Raw genomic sequence first — 14,339 nt, forward strand, 5'->3', positions numbered from 1 at the left:
TCTCTGAGCCATTTACCTACCTCAGAAGATAAACTGGATTCACTAATATCTGCTAGGGGATTGATAAAAACTTGATGTCAAAAGAACTGAGTATTAGAAAAGAGAGAGAAATGGGAATGTCCAGATAATTGCAGCATTTCAGTCTGCATATAGGCTCTTCACTGATCTGAAACTGCAAACAGACAAGTCAATGTGAGGAAAGTGAAGGGAAAAAGACTCTGAAGCAGATATAAATTTAGCAGCAGGTTAGACGGAGAGAAAAGGCTCAAGGACAATGGCAGGTCTTTTCTTCCTTCAGCTAAACCCCCAATGTATTTTTGTGAAAGAAAGCTAGTCTTTGGCTTTTAACTGTAGCCCAAAACTCCATTATGTCTCTTGGGTGCTTTGATTTTTTTTCTCTTTCTAAATCTCAGCACATAGACAGCTCCGTGGCTCAGTAGGAGAAATTATTAAAAGCATGCCTGCAGAAGTAAAGAGATCAGTCATTTCCCTTATCCCCTGTGTTTCACGAGCGCTCCCCCGCCCATGCAGCGTTGTATGAGATTTCATGCAACCAGACATGTCCTTTTAAAACAGACCAAAAAATTTAAAATCCTTTAAGAGTAGGCATAGCATTCCTTCAGATTGTTAAGAGAAGCATAGAAATGTGCTCAATTCTTCAGAAAGGTCACATTCACCTTCAGAATTGTATCAATTTTTTTTTTTGCCCTGCACAGTTCCATTATCTTAAGTAATTTGTAACAGTCTTTACAAAACATACTGGAGTTTCATAACACACAAAATCCCAGAGTGAACATGATGCAAGCAGTATTTGCCTAGTTATTTTTTCCTAGGCTGCTTGAAAGTCCAGATGTCTTTCCAACTGTCTTTCCTGTTCCACTATTGCAAATGCATCCCTCCTTTAGAATTACCATTCTATATGCATTTTCAATTTACTCTGTGCTTCTCAGTCCACTTTTTCCCACTAAATATACACACAGTTTGGATTAAATATGACTTACTGTATTAGAAATACGACATCAGAAAGTTTTAGCAATTATGTTCAGTGTATTTTGACAAAAGCAAATGTGCTGAAAGCATGATGCAGTCTCATAAAAATGCAGCTTAAAATTAGGAAAAACACCTTTTTAAAACACTTTCCTACTTCCAATGTCTATAGCTACATCCCCAACCTTGTACCTTCACCATTAAAATGTTACTGTGCATTTAACAGTATAGGAAAATGCCCAATAATCTTCATTAGAGCTTGTCAGGAAGCTGGTTTTAACCCCCTGCTCCCCCAACCTAAAGACAGCAGAAAAAAATTGGAAAATGCTGTTACCCAAATACTCTCCAGCCGTAAGCAGATATACCCGCACTTCAGAGAGCTCTTTGCTCCAGACTAACTCTAAATATTAAAGATTTGATATGCATTTCAAAACTGCTATTTGACACACACTGAAGAACAAATTACATCTTTTCAGAGTCAATATGAAATTGAAAAGACCCTATTTGGAGTTTAGAATGTGAAGCAGAAAGCCATCTCTGTGCTTATTCTGTCTGCTAAAATCAGATTTACCAACAGACGGCTACAGTTAAGGATACACCTCAAGTACAGGATTTTCCTTCACACACCTGCATGGGATCTCTGATGAAGACTGAGTTAACATCACTGATTTCTGCTAAAGTTTTTTTTTGTCAATATGCTTTTAAAGAAAGTTCTGCTTTGTAGCTGTTACACAGATGAATCATCACGAGTACCTGAAGTGACAGAGCAGTTATCCTTCTACAGTGAGAGAAATGTAGTGTAAGATAAAACTTACTTTGTTATCCTAACAGTTAAGGAAATCCACTACAATTAACTCAAGGTAAAAATATTTATGGAAAAACACCACAGAATTTTGAACATACAAGTGGCTGAGAATCGGCTTCGGAAGGGATTTCTAGAACTTACCTATGGTGCAGTTTGTGGTTATTTTTCTCCGCTTGGGGTTGTGTCGTAGCAATTCTAACTCTCGTTTGGTTGGCTCCCATGTTGAATACTTCTCTCCAATGCCTAGGCAGATGAAAAGAAAGTTTCAGGAAGTTGTTTAGTAAAAGCATTAAAAACTCTGTTCAAGTAAAAACATTCAACATGCTGTCCATTAAGTTAGATTCAATCTATGTAGAACTACAAGAAACTGATTTCTTTTTACCCCTCCCCCCAAAAAATACCGTTCAGAATGATATCGGCCAATCTTCCAACAAATAAGAATGAAAAGAAGAGAAAAGCACTTCTTTACTTATAAAGAATACCTAGCCAAATCAATTTTCCATTACTGGATTATAATCTTCTTTTCAGTTAAAAAGAAATTCCTACACAAGAATAAATCCACTATTACTCAAAAATGCATTTCTTTGTGCTCAGAGGAGGTCAAATGACAGAACCACCACATGATTTTAGGAGAAGATACAGGATGACCAAGAAATCTCATTGCCATACTTTGACAAGTTATTAAATAAATCAAAACTGATCCAACTTAATGGACAGATACAGGCTAATCTTTACAGACGAACAGCAGAACTTTGGAATTCGATATACTAAACAGTTACTACATGTCTTAGGATATACCATTGTAGAGTATGACCTCTCCTTATAACTACTGAGGTAGGACTGGATATCAGCAAATTCTAATACTTGAGAATTCTAATACACTTTACTGACATATGTAACATTACCTAAAAATGCAATTAGCAGTAGGTTTAAACATAACCCTTCCCCACCAACCAACCAGAACTCTCCAAATACTTAAGCACCCTTTCTCATGAGCTGCAGCTAAATTGTCATTATTCTCTCTAAACATCAACACTGTGTTTCCAACACATTTCTTTTGTATAAAGGAAAGTGTAGTAGAAATGAGTCAGGGAAGTAGTACGGAGAACAGATCTAAGTAAGCACAGAGTTGTGTTCAGTGTAAATCTGATACAAGAAAAACACAACAGTGAAGACTCATGGGCTGACCAGCTAAGTACTGCTGTAGCATTCGAGGTAGCACAGAGAAATTACTATGCAAGGTCAATTATAGCGAGTCACAAAACCATCTTGGCATTAAAAGTAAAGAATAATAAGATGACAAGCAATCTATTCTAAAACTGAGGATTAAAGTCAATTAAGAGTTATTTTTCACGGAATGCATGGAGCAGAAACAGTGCTGTGCTACAGAAAATAAATTATAAATCATACATGTGAGAAGAAGGGAGTAGAAAATATAGCTAGAGGCTTACATATTCTGCATAATATACATTAAATTTTAATAGCTCTTTGATCTTCATTTTCAGAAATAGCTATGCTTGTCAGAAGCTACCCACCCAAAACCGTTCAATTCATAGTTACTACTGACCCTCCAGGTTCTAGTAATAAAAGGTCTCATTTTCAGATTCTTGAGGACTAGAAAATTCTTATTTACATAGATGCACCCATCTCTCACTTTATTTGATTCAACAATAGATTATGCAAGAAGCATAAGAAAGAATACCAGAATCATATAGTCCCTTTCGTTTATCCAAGGTTCAGCATCAAGCTACACACCCAGGAAAACAGAAAAGGAAACTAATTACTGTGTAACAGATTGATCAGATAAAACAGCTGCAATGCTTTGAATACACTATACAGTACGCATAGCCAAACGAATGAAGCAACTTTAGAGACGCACATATGGACAGTTCACATATGACAGAACATTGGCTTGCAACAAGTTTTATATTAGATGGCTTCAGCAACCCTTCTTGTATTTGTAATACTCCCTTAGGAATTTGTTTAAATTGGTTTGTTAAAAAAAAAAAGCTCAAAATAATTTTCAGCACTGCATTAGTAACAGCTATTGCACTGGCCAGCTGTAAACTTGAACTCTTGCATTTGAGTTCACTGTAGTTTAAACATGGCCAAACACAGTTAGTATCATCTGATGATGGGATGAAATATCATAAGAATAAAAAACTCCCAAACTTGGGTATGTTTAAATCCTGGTTTAAATAAAATGTAACAAAAATCACACCTGGAAACACATGTGCGCTCAACTTTAGGCATGCAATAGTTCCACATATGTCAGTGGGACTATTCATATATATATTTATACATATATCTATATATAATTATATAGCTTAAATGCTTATAGAGGAAGTGGACCAAAGCATTTCACAAGAGCAAATCTTCAAGTAAAGTTAAACATGACACACTGGATGACTTTGCAGGATTCGGGGTGAATCAAATATTGTTCAATTAAAAAGAAATGAAACCAAACAGAAAACCATGTACAGTTAATGCCACAACAAACACAGAGCAAAACAGATGGAAAACTCTTACAGAAGCCTTTCATTAGAAAGGGCGCAAGTTAAGTCAGAGACAGAAATTAAAAAGTGTTTTGTTCCAGCTATATATTTTAAAATATTGATGTTTTATTACTCTTGAAAGTTTGGGGGGAAAAAAAGAGAGACAGAACCATTTATTAGGAATGGTTCAGTGTTTAAAATTGAAACAAAACAAAAAACCAACCAAAAAAAAGGAAAAATGTTTAATAAGAGGTTTAATAACACCACAAACATGCCAAAAACTCCAATATAAACTACCTTAAACAAAGATTTGCAAGACATGCACAGGTTACCATTTACAATTAAAGGGAAGTAGCATTATAGGAATGAAAATTCATAATTTTAAAAATGATGCTATGAAATAGCCAGAGATTCAAGTCAGCATGTGAAATCTCCATCCAAGAATTAGTTTTATTAGGTCAAATACACAAATTGTTATTTTTCAGAGACTCTCTCAGGGACATATGGATGAGTGAAGGAAAAGGCAATGAAAGCTCTAGCTTATAAAAGTCACAATTTTGCAAGTAACCATTAATAAAGATTGCTTACTTTGCTATACTTCAGCAAATCCCCCTTTTCCCCTCCCAAAAATCCAAACGTTAATTAGAATGAATGGCTCCGGGTACTCTCACCTCCCTCATTATTAAAAAATATTCAATACCAGAGGGGAAAAAAAAGAAGTGGTAGAGTTGCAACTTGTTCAGTGTTATATCATATAACTCTGAACTACAGCTGGATACAGGAACTCATCACACTAGGAGTTAATATTACAAGAGTATGAAATGAATCTCATTATATTTGGGGGTTTTCTTAAAGTTTTTTTCCAGGCATCATGTTGTTATGTGAGCATCTATTAAAAGTATATACCAACACCTTTCAAGCCCTGTGGATAGAAGTTTGAAAATATGCAACACTGACACTTCCATTTTTAAGTCAATCTCAGTTTTTGCAGACTGGATGCACTTCTTCAGTTAAGTTGGCAACATTATTGGAGGTAAACTAACTTTGTGGTAGAAATATAAACCAAGACAGTGAGTTTTGGGTTTGTACTAATCTTGACATTCAGTTTGGAGGAAGAAGGTTCCCTTCTCTTTATACTTTATAAATTTTCAGATAACATGACTCGCTATAGGAAGGAGGGGCTGGATTGAAGCAATAGAGAGAGAAGGAGAAGATGACATAATTCTCCATTATTTCTCCCATGTATATCCCTTTCTCATTCCTTAGATAAGTTTGCAGGGAAACACACATGGTTTCACAATGCAAAACCATAAAACAGAAGCTCCTATGCCATGACTTTAAAGAAAAATGTCTATGCTGTGTACTCCAGTAATTTAAAGTGTATTGTTGTCTATTCCTTCGTTTGGTATCTTCATTGGTCATTTGGTATCTTCATTGGTCATTTGATTCGTTCTCTGGGGACAGAAGCTGCAATATGCGTATTCAAATATATATATATGAATGCGTATTTATATTTAATATGCCATTCATTAGTCAGTTAATCAGTACAGAGAAGGTTTTCTGCCTGGCAGTTCCTATTGGTGATTCTTCCCTTCACTGCACAACTTTGTGGTCCAAGATGACAAGATGAACCACCTTGTAGCTGTAACTACCCCAGAATATAAGCTATAGCAGCCTGACGTCCACTGGAGGACAAACTGCCTGCATCCCAGTCTGGAAGGCAAAAATAGATCGTTTGCTAAGGACAACATAATTAAGAAATTGCCTTTGAATTTACATATTCAAAAGTAAGGCACTGGGTGGCCTTCCTCTTCTGTAGCATCATGAAGTGTTATGTTGTTGTAGTTGGTTAATTTGGTGCCCAGATTAACCTTAGAAAGGTTTGAAGGAGTTTTCAGAAGACATGCATAGCCCAAATGAAAGGTTTAAAACCATGTTTCCATTTTGTCTTGCTTTGAAAACCAATGCTTTGTGCTAAAGCATTTTAAGTTGTATTTTCTTGTTCTAGGACTCACTGGGAACCTCACGATCCTCCTTTCCTCTGACTCAACTCCCACAAAATGGGGAATAAGTAGAAAGTAGACTGGGATCTGTAGTAGGAACTAAGTAAAAGCAGCTATGCTTTTGATACGCCATCAGAAAAGCTCTAGTTAATACGATGTTAGCTGCTATTTTTAAAATTGGAAATGAGGTTAAGAATGGTTTGAAGTCATATCAGCCCTGACTAAGGCTGTCACATTGAAACAGGATGCCATGGATTCTGTAAGAGACATTACTAGACAGAAGTCATCTGTCTTCAAATACAGACTTTCCCACTTTAAGAAAACATACCCCCTAGAGGCCACTGGAAATGGAAGATGACAAGCTTTTATAACTGATGCTTAAAAACTACTCAGTTAAAGATTAATGCTGCTTCCTTTCCTTTCCAAAAAAGGAGAAAAGGTTTGTTTTGGAGTAGTTCTATCAAGGAAAGGGCACATGAAATCAAGTCTGCTGTAATTATTCAATCATTGGAACATATCCAAACAAGAGGAAAACAATTTGCACGATAAAACTGGCATTCTTAACTGTGATTCATGTCTAAAATGGCAGGATAATCAGCAAAGGGACGCTTGTTAGTGAAGTGCGTCGCCAGCCCACGCCTCTTACCTGTCATTGTACACTGGTAGTGAGAAACCACTGTTGGGGTGAAGGCTAAAAAAGAAAAAATTAGGGAAAGCAAACTGAATAAAACAAATGTGTGTACATTTATTTGTGTGTAAATATTTCTACATAGATATTGTGCGTGTACCATGAAAGCACAAGTGTGTAAGTAAGCTGGCACGTTCTATTAAAAAAAAAAAATCACACACAAAGGTGGCATTTCATGTGAGGGGAACAGATTTATTGCCTCTATTACCTAAATTAGCCTAAAGGAGCAGACTGTTACATTTTCTACCTAATACAGATCTGACTTGGATATTATGCAAGTTTTGTAGGATTAATGGTAGACATTTTTATATTTTTTGCAATTAAAAATAAAGTAATTTTGCTACAATTAGGTGTGGCGCACATGTTAAACTAACAGTCTAACTTCTGGACAGTAACAGCTAGACATCTCTCTCTCCCAAGGCCTGCACTACTATCTTTAAAGAACACTTTCTTCCCCTTACTGTTTTTTGCCATTGACAAATGGGAGGGACAGGTATGATTAAAAACAGAAACAAGAAATTCAGGCAGGAAAACCAAACCTTGTAATTTCCAAGCTTTTCGTTGTTCTTCTTTGGCAATTTGTTCCATGTCTTTGTCGTATATGTAATCTTGACACATAAAGCAGTATATACCCCCATACAAAAGGTCTATGGCTGCAAAACAGAAGGGAAGTTGGGGAGGAAGAAAAAAAGATGTGAGTTCATAAACCAGAAGACATTTTAAAGCAGGCTTCCAAGTCAGGCACTCTTTCTTCTCAGCAGCCCACAAAAAGTAAAATCTGTACCTTAGAATCTAGAGGGAAAAAAAAAAAGAGAAAAAAACCAGGGAAATTTTTCCAGTTACAGTACGAGTTATTCAATTCCTTCTGGCACAGCAAGAAAACTGTGCAAGACAACAAAGCATTAGCTGCCTTCAAGTTGTTTGTAATTCACTATATACCTTTTAAGACATAAGTAACCAAAAGGCATAATTACAGTGACTAAAACACATGCAGAACTAGTACTGTAAGATTTGATATGTAAGTTTGAATCGTATTTTTCTAAGACTTCAGTAATTTCTATTCAAAACCATTAAAATAATTAGAATGCACCTATCCAAATGACTGTTCAAACAGAAGACAGCACTGAAAGCTGAAAGATACTCGTCCAGAGGAATAGTTTTCTGGATTAGTTTATTCCACAGGTTACACATCTTTCAATTTCTCATTTCACACACCCTTTTAGAATGGACATATGAATGCTGACCAATGTTAGAAATATTTTTCTTACACAATCCTAAACAAAAGAAAGCCAAGAAATGAAATAAATCAGCTAACTGGGAAATTACATTTTGCTTCAACATATACAGAGGAAGAAGTAAGTGCAAATTAATCATAGCAAATTGCCGATTTTCAGTACATAGATACGGAAAAAAGTCACGATCAAAGTAAAAAAAAAAATTCTTAGCCAGCTACTAAAATACAATCTGCATCTAGCAGACAGCTGAAAAACACATCACCATTCTCCCTCAAGAGTGTATCCTCCATTTATTTCATTTCCAAATTCTTTTTATTTCCAGATAAATAGCATCATTAAAACAATCTCACTACAGTGGGATCTTGTTTTAAACAAAAGAAACCATTACCACATTAGGTGGCTTGCAAGAAACAGCACTGAATTACTCTGAAGCCCTAAATAAGCCAAACAGCACGCAGCAGCAATTCTGCTGTGGGTCTCATCAGGCAGAGGTGAAGTCTTTGTGCTCTCCCATTAGTGGGCCAGTGGCTTTGGTGAGCTTGGTATGGTTTCTTTCTAACCACATCTCATCCATCCTTCACAGCCTCTACCCCTCTCCTTTAGTCCTGTACAGCCATTTTTTCTCCTCTTTCAAAATCACTTTTTAAATGATTATATCAAATTGTTTGTTACTTCTCCTATTTTGTAATAAAGGAAACAATTACTTTAAACAAGTTTGCATAATGTCTATTGGCTGTCATCTTTCTTATGTGCTTCATTATTTTATTCTTTTGTTTTGTCTATTTGGACAACAATCAGTTTGCAGGAGAGGATAAGGACTGCTTGCATTACCTCGAGTAATGTCTGAACACCAGACATTCACCCTGGGGCCCAGAGGACTTAACTAAACTCCTTTAGCAAAATACCACAAAAGGGGATAAGAATCTTAGCTGCAGGGGAGATCAGTAACAACACACTATGCGGGGCGGGGGTGTGTGTGTGTGTGTGTGTGTGTGTGTTCACAATTAAGCCACAGAGTTGTGTACTATTTACTCCATTATCTAGTGCATTACCAGTTATCAACAGTTTTCAACAAAGAATTGGTGAAAATCCAAATTACTGATCTCAAAACACAAAACCAAATATTGCTCTCCATATATTTTTTTAAAAAATCCCACAAACAGCCCCCCTCCCCTTCAAATAATAGAACAGGGATAACAGAATGTTAAATAAAGTATTAGTGCTCAGAGTCCTATTTCAATCTACCATCAGAATGGGTAGGCATACATTGTGCTCAGAGGATTCCTCACTTTTCTCAACTTTCTGGACTTACAAGCATAAGCGATGAAGTATAGATGTCAAGATCACGACCAACAAGAGACCACCTTACAGAAACCACTCGTTCAGAGCAGAATGAATTTCTGGTGTAAAGAATCAGAAAGTTTAACAGAAACACTGGCATAGTAAAAGCTGTAATTGTCCAGTGCCTGATTAAGGACTCTTGAGAAAATGTCCTCTCTCCAGCATACTTATGTGAACAATGCGGTTGTATATATGCCAACACTTTCAATGTCATTAAAAAGACTGCAATAGGTTTTGGACAAATTACCTCAAGCACCAGTGACAAGGCGGCCATACAGGCCTGGTTATAGCACAAAGGGAGGGCAGGAGTTTCTCATGAAAGCCAAAACAGGGCTGCTCAGTTTCAGCATCCTAGGAAGAGAGTCCACTAGTAAAGTTCCTAAGTTAATTATGTCAAATTAGTATCATTTGAGTTTGATTTTTTTAAAAAAACTAAATTGCTGAAGCTCTACCCCAAACACCCCCTGACTAGAAAATTCAGTAAAAACCACTACAACAGTGAAGTATGAGAATGTACATGTAACAAATTTCATCACTTGTATTAGTATTTGGTATTGCAAATCCAACAGAAACAGGCTTCAAATTCATAAAAAGTTTGGGAATGACTAACCAAGAAATGATGCCAAGATGTTTCAGATTAATCCACTGATGCCCCACATTCCTCATGATAAACATCCCTTTTACAAGGCTACTCCAGAATGGCTCCTACTCCTACCTTCCACTATCAGCTTTTCCTAACACTACCACCACCCCTCTTGGGAAGGGACAGGGTGTGAAATCGCTCTATTTTAATTCAGTTTTATCTTAATGCGAGTATAGAATTGATTACACTGGAAAAATAAAATATACATTCAGTAGAAATATACTTTTTTCTTTCATAGGGAAGAACCAGAAGAAATTTAAAAGAATCATAATGTCATTTTATTACATTTGATCAATCTAGTTTCCTGTTTCAGAAATGCAAAATACCTACTTGTGGATCACAAAGTAATTTAAGAATTTAAAGACTTCTTGGAATGTAATATTTTGCTTTGCTTTTATACCTTCTATGCTGACAACAGGCTACCATTATTTTAAAGGCCGATCTCCTTGTACCCCTTCATCGACAAAATTCTAAACGGCTGCAACAAGAGAGAGAAAGTCAAAAGATACCTCATTTTTCATTTAAAAATAAAGCTATCAGCCTGGAAAAACAATAAGGCATCACAGAAGATCATGCAGGAATGAGACCAACTTTATCTACTGGTGCAAGTGACAATAAGTTTTGAAAGACAACAGCTCGGGGGGAAAGTTTAAATGTAGGCAGCAAAAGGTCTTCAAACTGTCCATCTGGGAACCAAGTGTTTTGTTTAAGCCCGAGTGCTTTACTTTGCCAAATATATCCACTAACATCCTTGTGAAAATGTTGTGACCAGAGATGATGGGAACATAACAACGATATGTTAAAAAAGCAGGGAAACGTGCCGTGTCCAGGCTGCGCGTGTGCACGTCTCGTCTCATGCAGTTAAGAAACTTGTATGTTCAGTTTTCGCAAGACCCAGGTGAACAGAACTAACATTGCTCAGTTGGAAATGGGATGCTTCACCATAATATACGACAGCCTTCCATCAGATATGACCTATTTGTGAATCATGCTTTGGAATCATCTTCCTTGGAACACTGGTTGCATTCAAGTACAACAAAACATACAGCAACACAGAATTAAGGCCAATTTTTACCTGTATTGAAATTAATTCCACTGTGAATTTCTGTGACTCAATCTTGGCATGTTACAAACCCAAAAATCAACACACACTCACATTCTATGCAAGTCACCTACATTTTGTTCAGCTTCTGTAACAAAGGAGACTAAATTGCTAATTCTTTTACACAGTATTCAAAGTCAACATGCTAAGCTAATTCATACTCCCTAATTTCTCACATTAAGTGTTAATCATTAAACCAGTTTCAGACAATAGTCTCAAGTCCACAAGAAGTGATTTTTCTAAACTTCAGCCAGCTCTCCACTTGTTCTTCTATGTGATATATGAGCACAAAACAAGTATCTGATTGCATTCTTCCTGTTTTCCTGGCACCTAGAAACTGCATCACAGATCAGAATTCCTGAACTGATAAGATATTATGTTTACTGATATGAGTAAGAAAACCTTACTAATCTCAAGGGGGGGGGGGGGGGGGGGGGGGGGGGGAATGCCAAAACACACTAGCAGACTCACCCAAGACATTGATCAACTCAAGTATTTGAATTTTTGCCAGAAACTAGTAAGCAGTCACATTAAAGACTATTCACACTTTTCCCTTATCCTTTCAGTCTCTATCAAGGTGATCACAGCCTTATCAACTCTACAAGTCACAAAACAAGTATACATTGTTTTTATTTATATCCATAAATAAAAATAAAAGGCTAGCCCTGCTAAACAGTGCTCCAAGCTAGCTTCCACTGAAGTCACTGAGAATCACAGGTACTTACTTGTGGGGTGGGGGATTACAGGGTAGAACCCTAAACTTCCTCTTGTTGCCAAAAACGCAGCATCAGATATCCAATCTTTTAATACACATTAAAAAACATGGCTACAGTTAAGCATTATCCTTCCCTCCCACATTCATTATTTAAGAGAAATGGTATATTCTTCTCCTAGTATTTGAGATAAATCCATTCTACTCTAAGTACTTATTTTTCTTCTTTTAAACTAGCACCCAAAAGATAAGCAGTGTTTTTGTAGGCTGTGCTCTGAAGTCTCCAAGATGCCTACTGGCCCCATATGAATCTAGAATTTTAATGTTTAAAGGGACTGATTTGCCTGCAATCCAAACAGGGTAAGTACCCAATACAATGCTGCAAACCACTCAAAACTAGGAGCCAGGTGTCCAACCTCTACACTGTACGCTTCCCTCTGTGATGGTTTAGAGTATCATCCTACATCAGCATGCGAATTCAAGCCAGGGAAGATGAGACGTTCAGGAGAAAGAAAAGTGTTCTAGTATCCCCGTGGAATCTAGATACCAAAAATGTTCTTAACTGTTAATATAGAGGCAGACTGCCAAAACATTTTATGTTAATTAATTATGAGCAGAATATTAACTTCAGCTCCTTGACCTCATTCAGAAATACATATATCGCACATGCTACTTATACATGTGTGCACGCACCCAGTATACTACATAGGAGTACATAGCACGCTTATTCTTAAGTGCCCTGCACTTCCTATTATAAAAGATGTTTTGCCTTTTGTCAGTCTTCTCCCTACCCTTCTCTGACCCTACAGACTTCAATAGTTCCCTTGTTTGTAGCAAACCTTTGAAAAGTGACAAAGATTAAATTCTCCTGGCTAAAGGACCTTTTCTTGATCCCACAAAAATATTATTCAGGTTTAAAGGAGAGAAATTGTTAAACACTACTTTATCTTGCTGCTTTTTTCAGAAATTTGGGGGCAGAATCCCTAAATTACAGCCACCAAGTTTTGTGTTGCTCTAACATGATGCAAACTGCTTATATCATGTATATATTCTCATTTGATCAACAATGGGGACTTACCTCAAAGTACTATTTTCAATAAAAGCAGTAGTAAGATCCAGAATTGCACAGAAGTTAGTAGTTGGGTCTGAGGCAAGCAGATGCACGCAGAGCTGGCAGTACAAAGGTAAATTCATGAGACTGGCTTTCTGAGGGCTAATAATACTCCAGGTGTACAGAGGCCTCTTCAGGAGTCATTTCTGATACTAAGAGGAGCTTTTGAGAGATGGCTTGCAGGAGCTCCTAACTACCTACGCTTACCAGAGCAGCTCCTAGCAGAAGACAATTGTGATTAACAAATGCCTGCTGCCTTCTTAGGAGTTCAGTCTGGCTCAAAGTTTGAGCTAAGCTATAGGAATGCCTTGCTGGAATGCGCATCACAGAAGCAAATGAGAATTTGCCTGCAATACTATTTTTAGTGGCTATGAGGAACATTGGAGGTTCAAAGCCATACCCTATGGCTGACCTGCATATCCAAAACGCTTCCTTCCTCCTCCTCTGCTTCCAATCAATGACCCCCTGGTTGATATGACAAGGATATTATTATGTTGAAGTACAGTTTGTACTATTATCAAATTTTGTCTCACTTTTATTACTGTAGTCAGTGAGGTTATTTAATTCTTATCACAGCACTACCTAGCCCTCCTCAGTATAAGCAATACCTATGAACTTTGGGACCATCATCAATTTCATACATAGATATAATTCTTTCTCTTCAATTACCAGAAAATAGCAGTAAACCAGAACTGGTTCTGCTAGTAAAGTCTGCATGTCCTACACATTCTGCTTTCAGTTTATTCATCATCAGTCTCCCTTTATCCAGCCTCATGCACACCACAATTCTTATATTAATCCCTGCCACTTCTACCTCAAGTAATAATCTCCAAGGGGGCAAAATGTCAAATTCTTCACTTGATCTAGACAAATTAGGTCCAGTGTATTTCCTTTTTCTAAGAAAGTCAGTTATATTATCAAAAAGACATACTAGTCTGACACAATCCATCTCTGACAAAACTATAAAACACTGCATCCTGTTTTCCATTTGCCTTCATCTTAACAGACTTTTCTGAACACCCACACCAAGCAAAACATTAGAACAGAATTCAAATCAAGAGGCTGCTAAAATGCCCAGATGACCTTTTCTACCCCTTTCTGAGCCTACATGCAAAAGGAAAAAACCCAAACTGCTACTCTAGCACTGCAATACACTGTGCTGGGATCAGCTTTAATTGCCCCTTCCACATAGAGTACGATGAAAGTCTTAGCTGTTT

General features: G+C 36.9%; 1 protein-coding gene across 6 annotated transcripts in view; it reads right to left on the reverse strand.

Annotated features, from left to right (window-relative positions):
* The window catches only part of USP22 (ubiquitin specific peptidase 22), a 112,296-nt gene that overhangs the window by 49,911 nt on the left and 48,046 nt on the right, over positions 1 to 14,339 (reverse strand). For 4 of the 6 annotated variants that reach the window (XM_054842478.1, XM_054842481.1, XM_054842482.1 and 1 more), the window contains 3 exons: positions 7,518 to 7,631; positions 6,937 to 6,981; positions 1,934 to 2,035 (listed from right to left, as the gene is read on the reverse strand). In XM_054842478.1, the coding sequence (XP_054698453.1) occupies positions 1,934 to 2,035; positions 6,937 to 6,981; positions 7,518 to 7,631 (261 nt within the window). The remainder of the gene's footprint in view (positions 1 to 1,933; positions 2,036 to 6,936; positions 6,982 to 7,517; positions 7,632 to 14,339) is intronic. The other 2 variants (XM_054842479.1, XM_054842477.1) reach the window with 1 other exon arrangement.

Source organism: Grus americana, chromosome 15, assembly GCF_028858705.1.
Source record: "Grus americana isolate bGruAme1 chromosome 15, bGruAme1.mat, whole genome shotgun sequence".
Lineage (NCBI taxonomy): Eukaryota > Metazoa > Chordata > Aves > Gruiformes > Gruidae > Grus > Grus americana.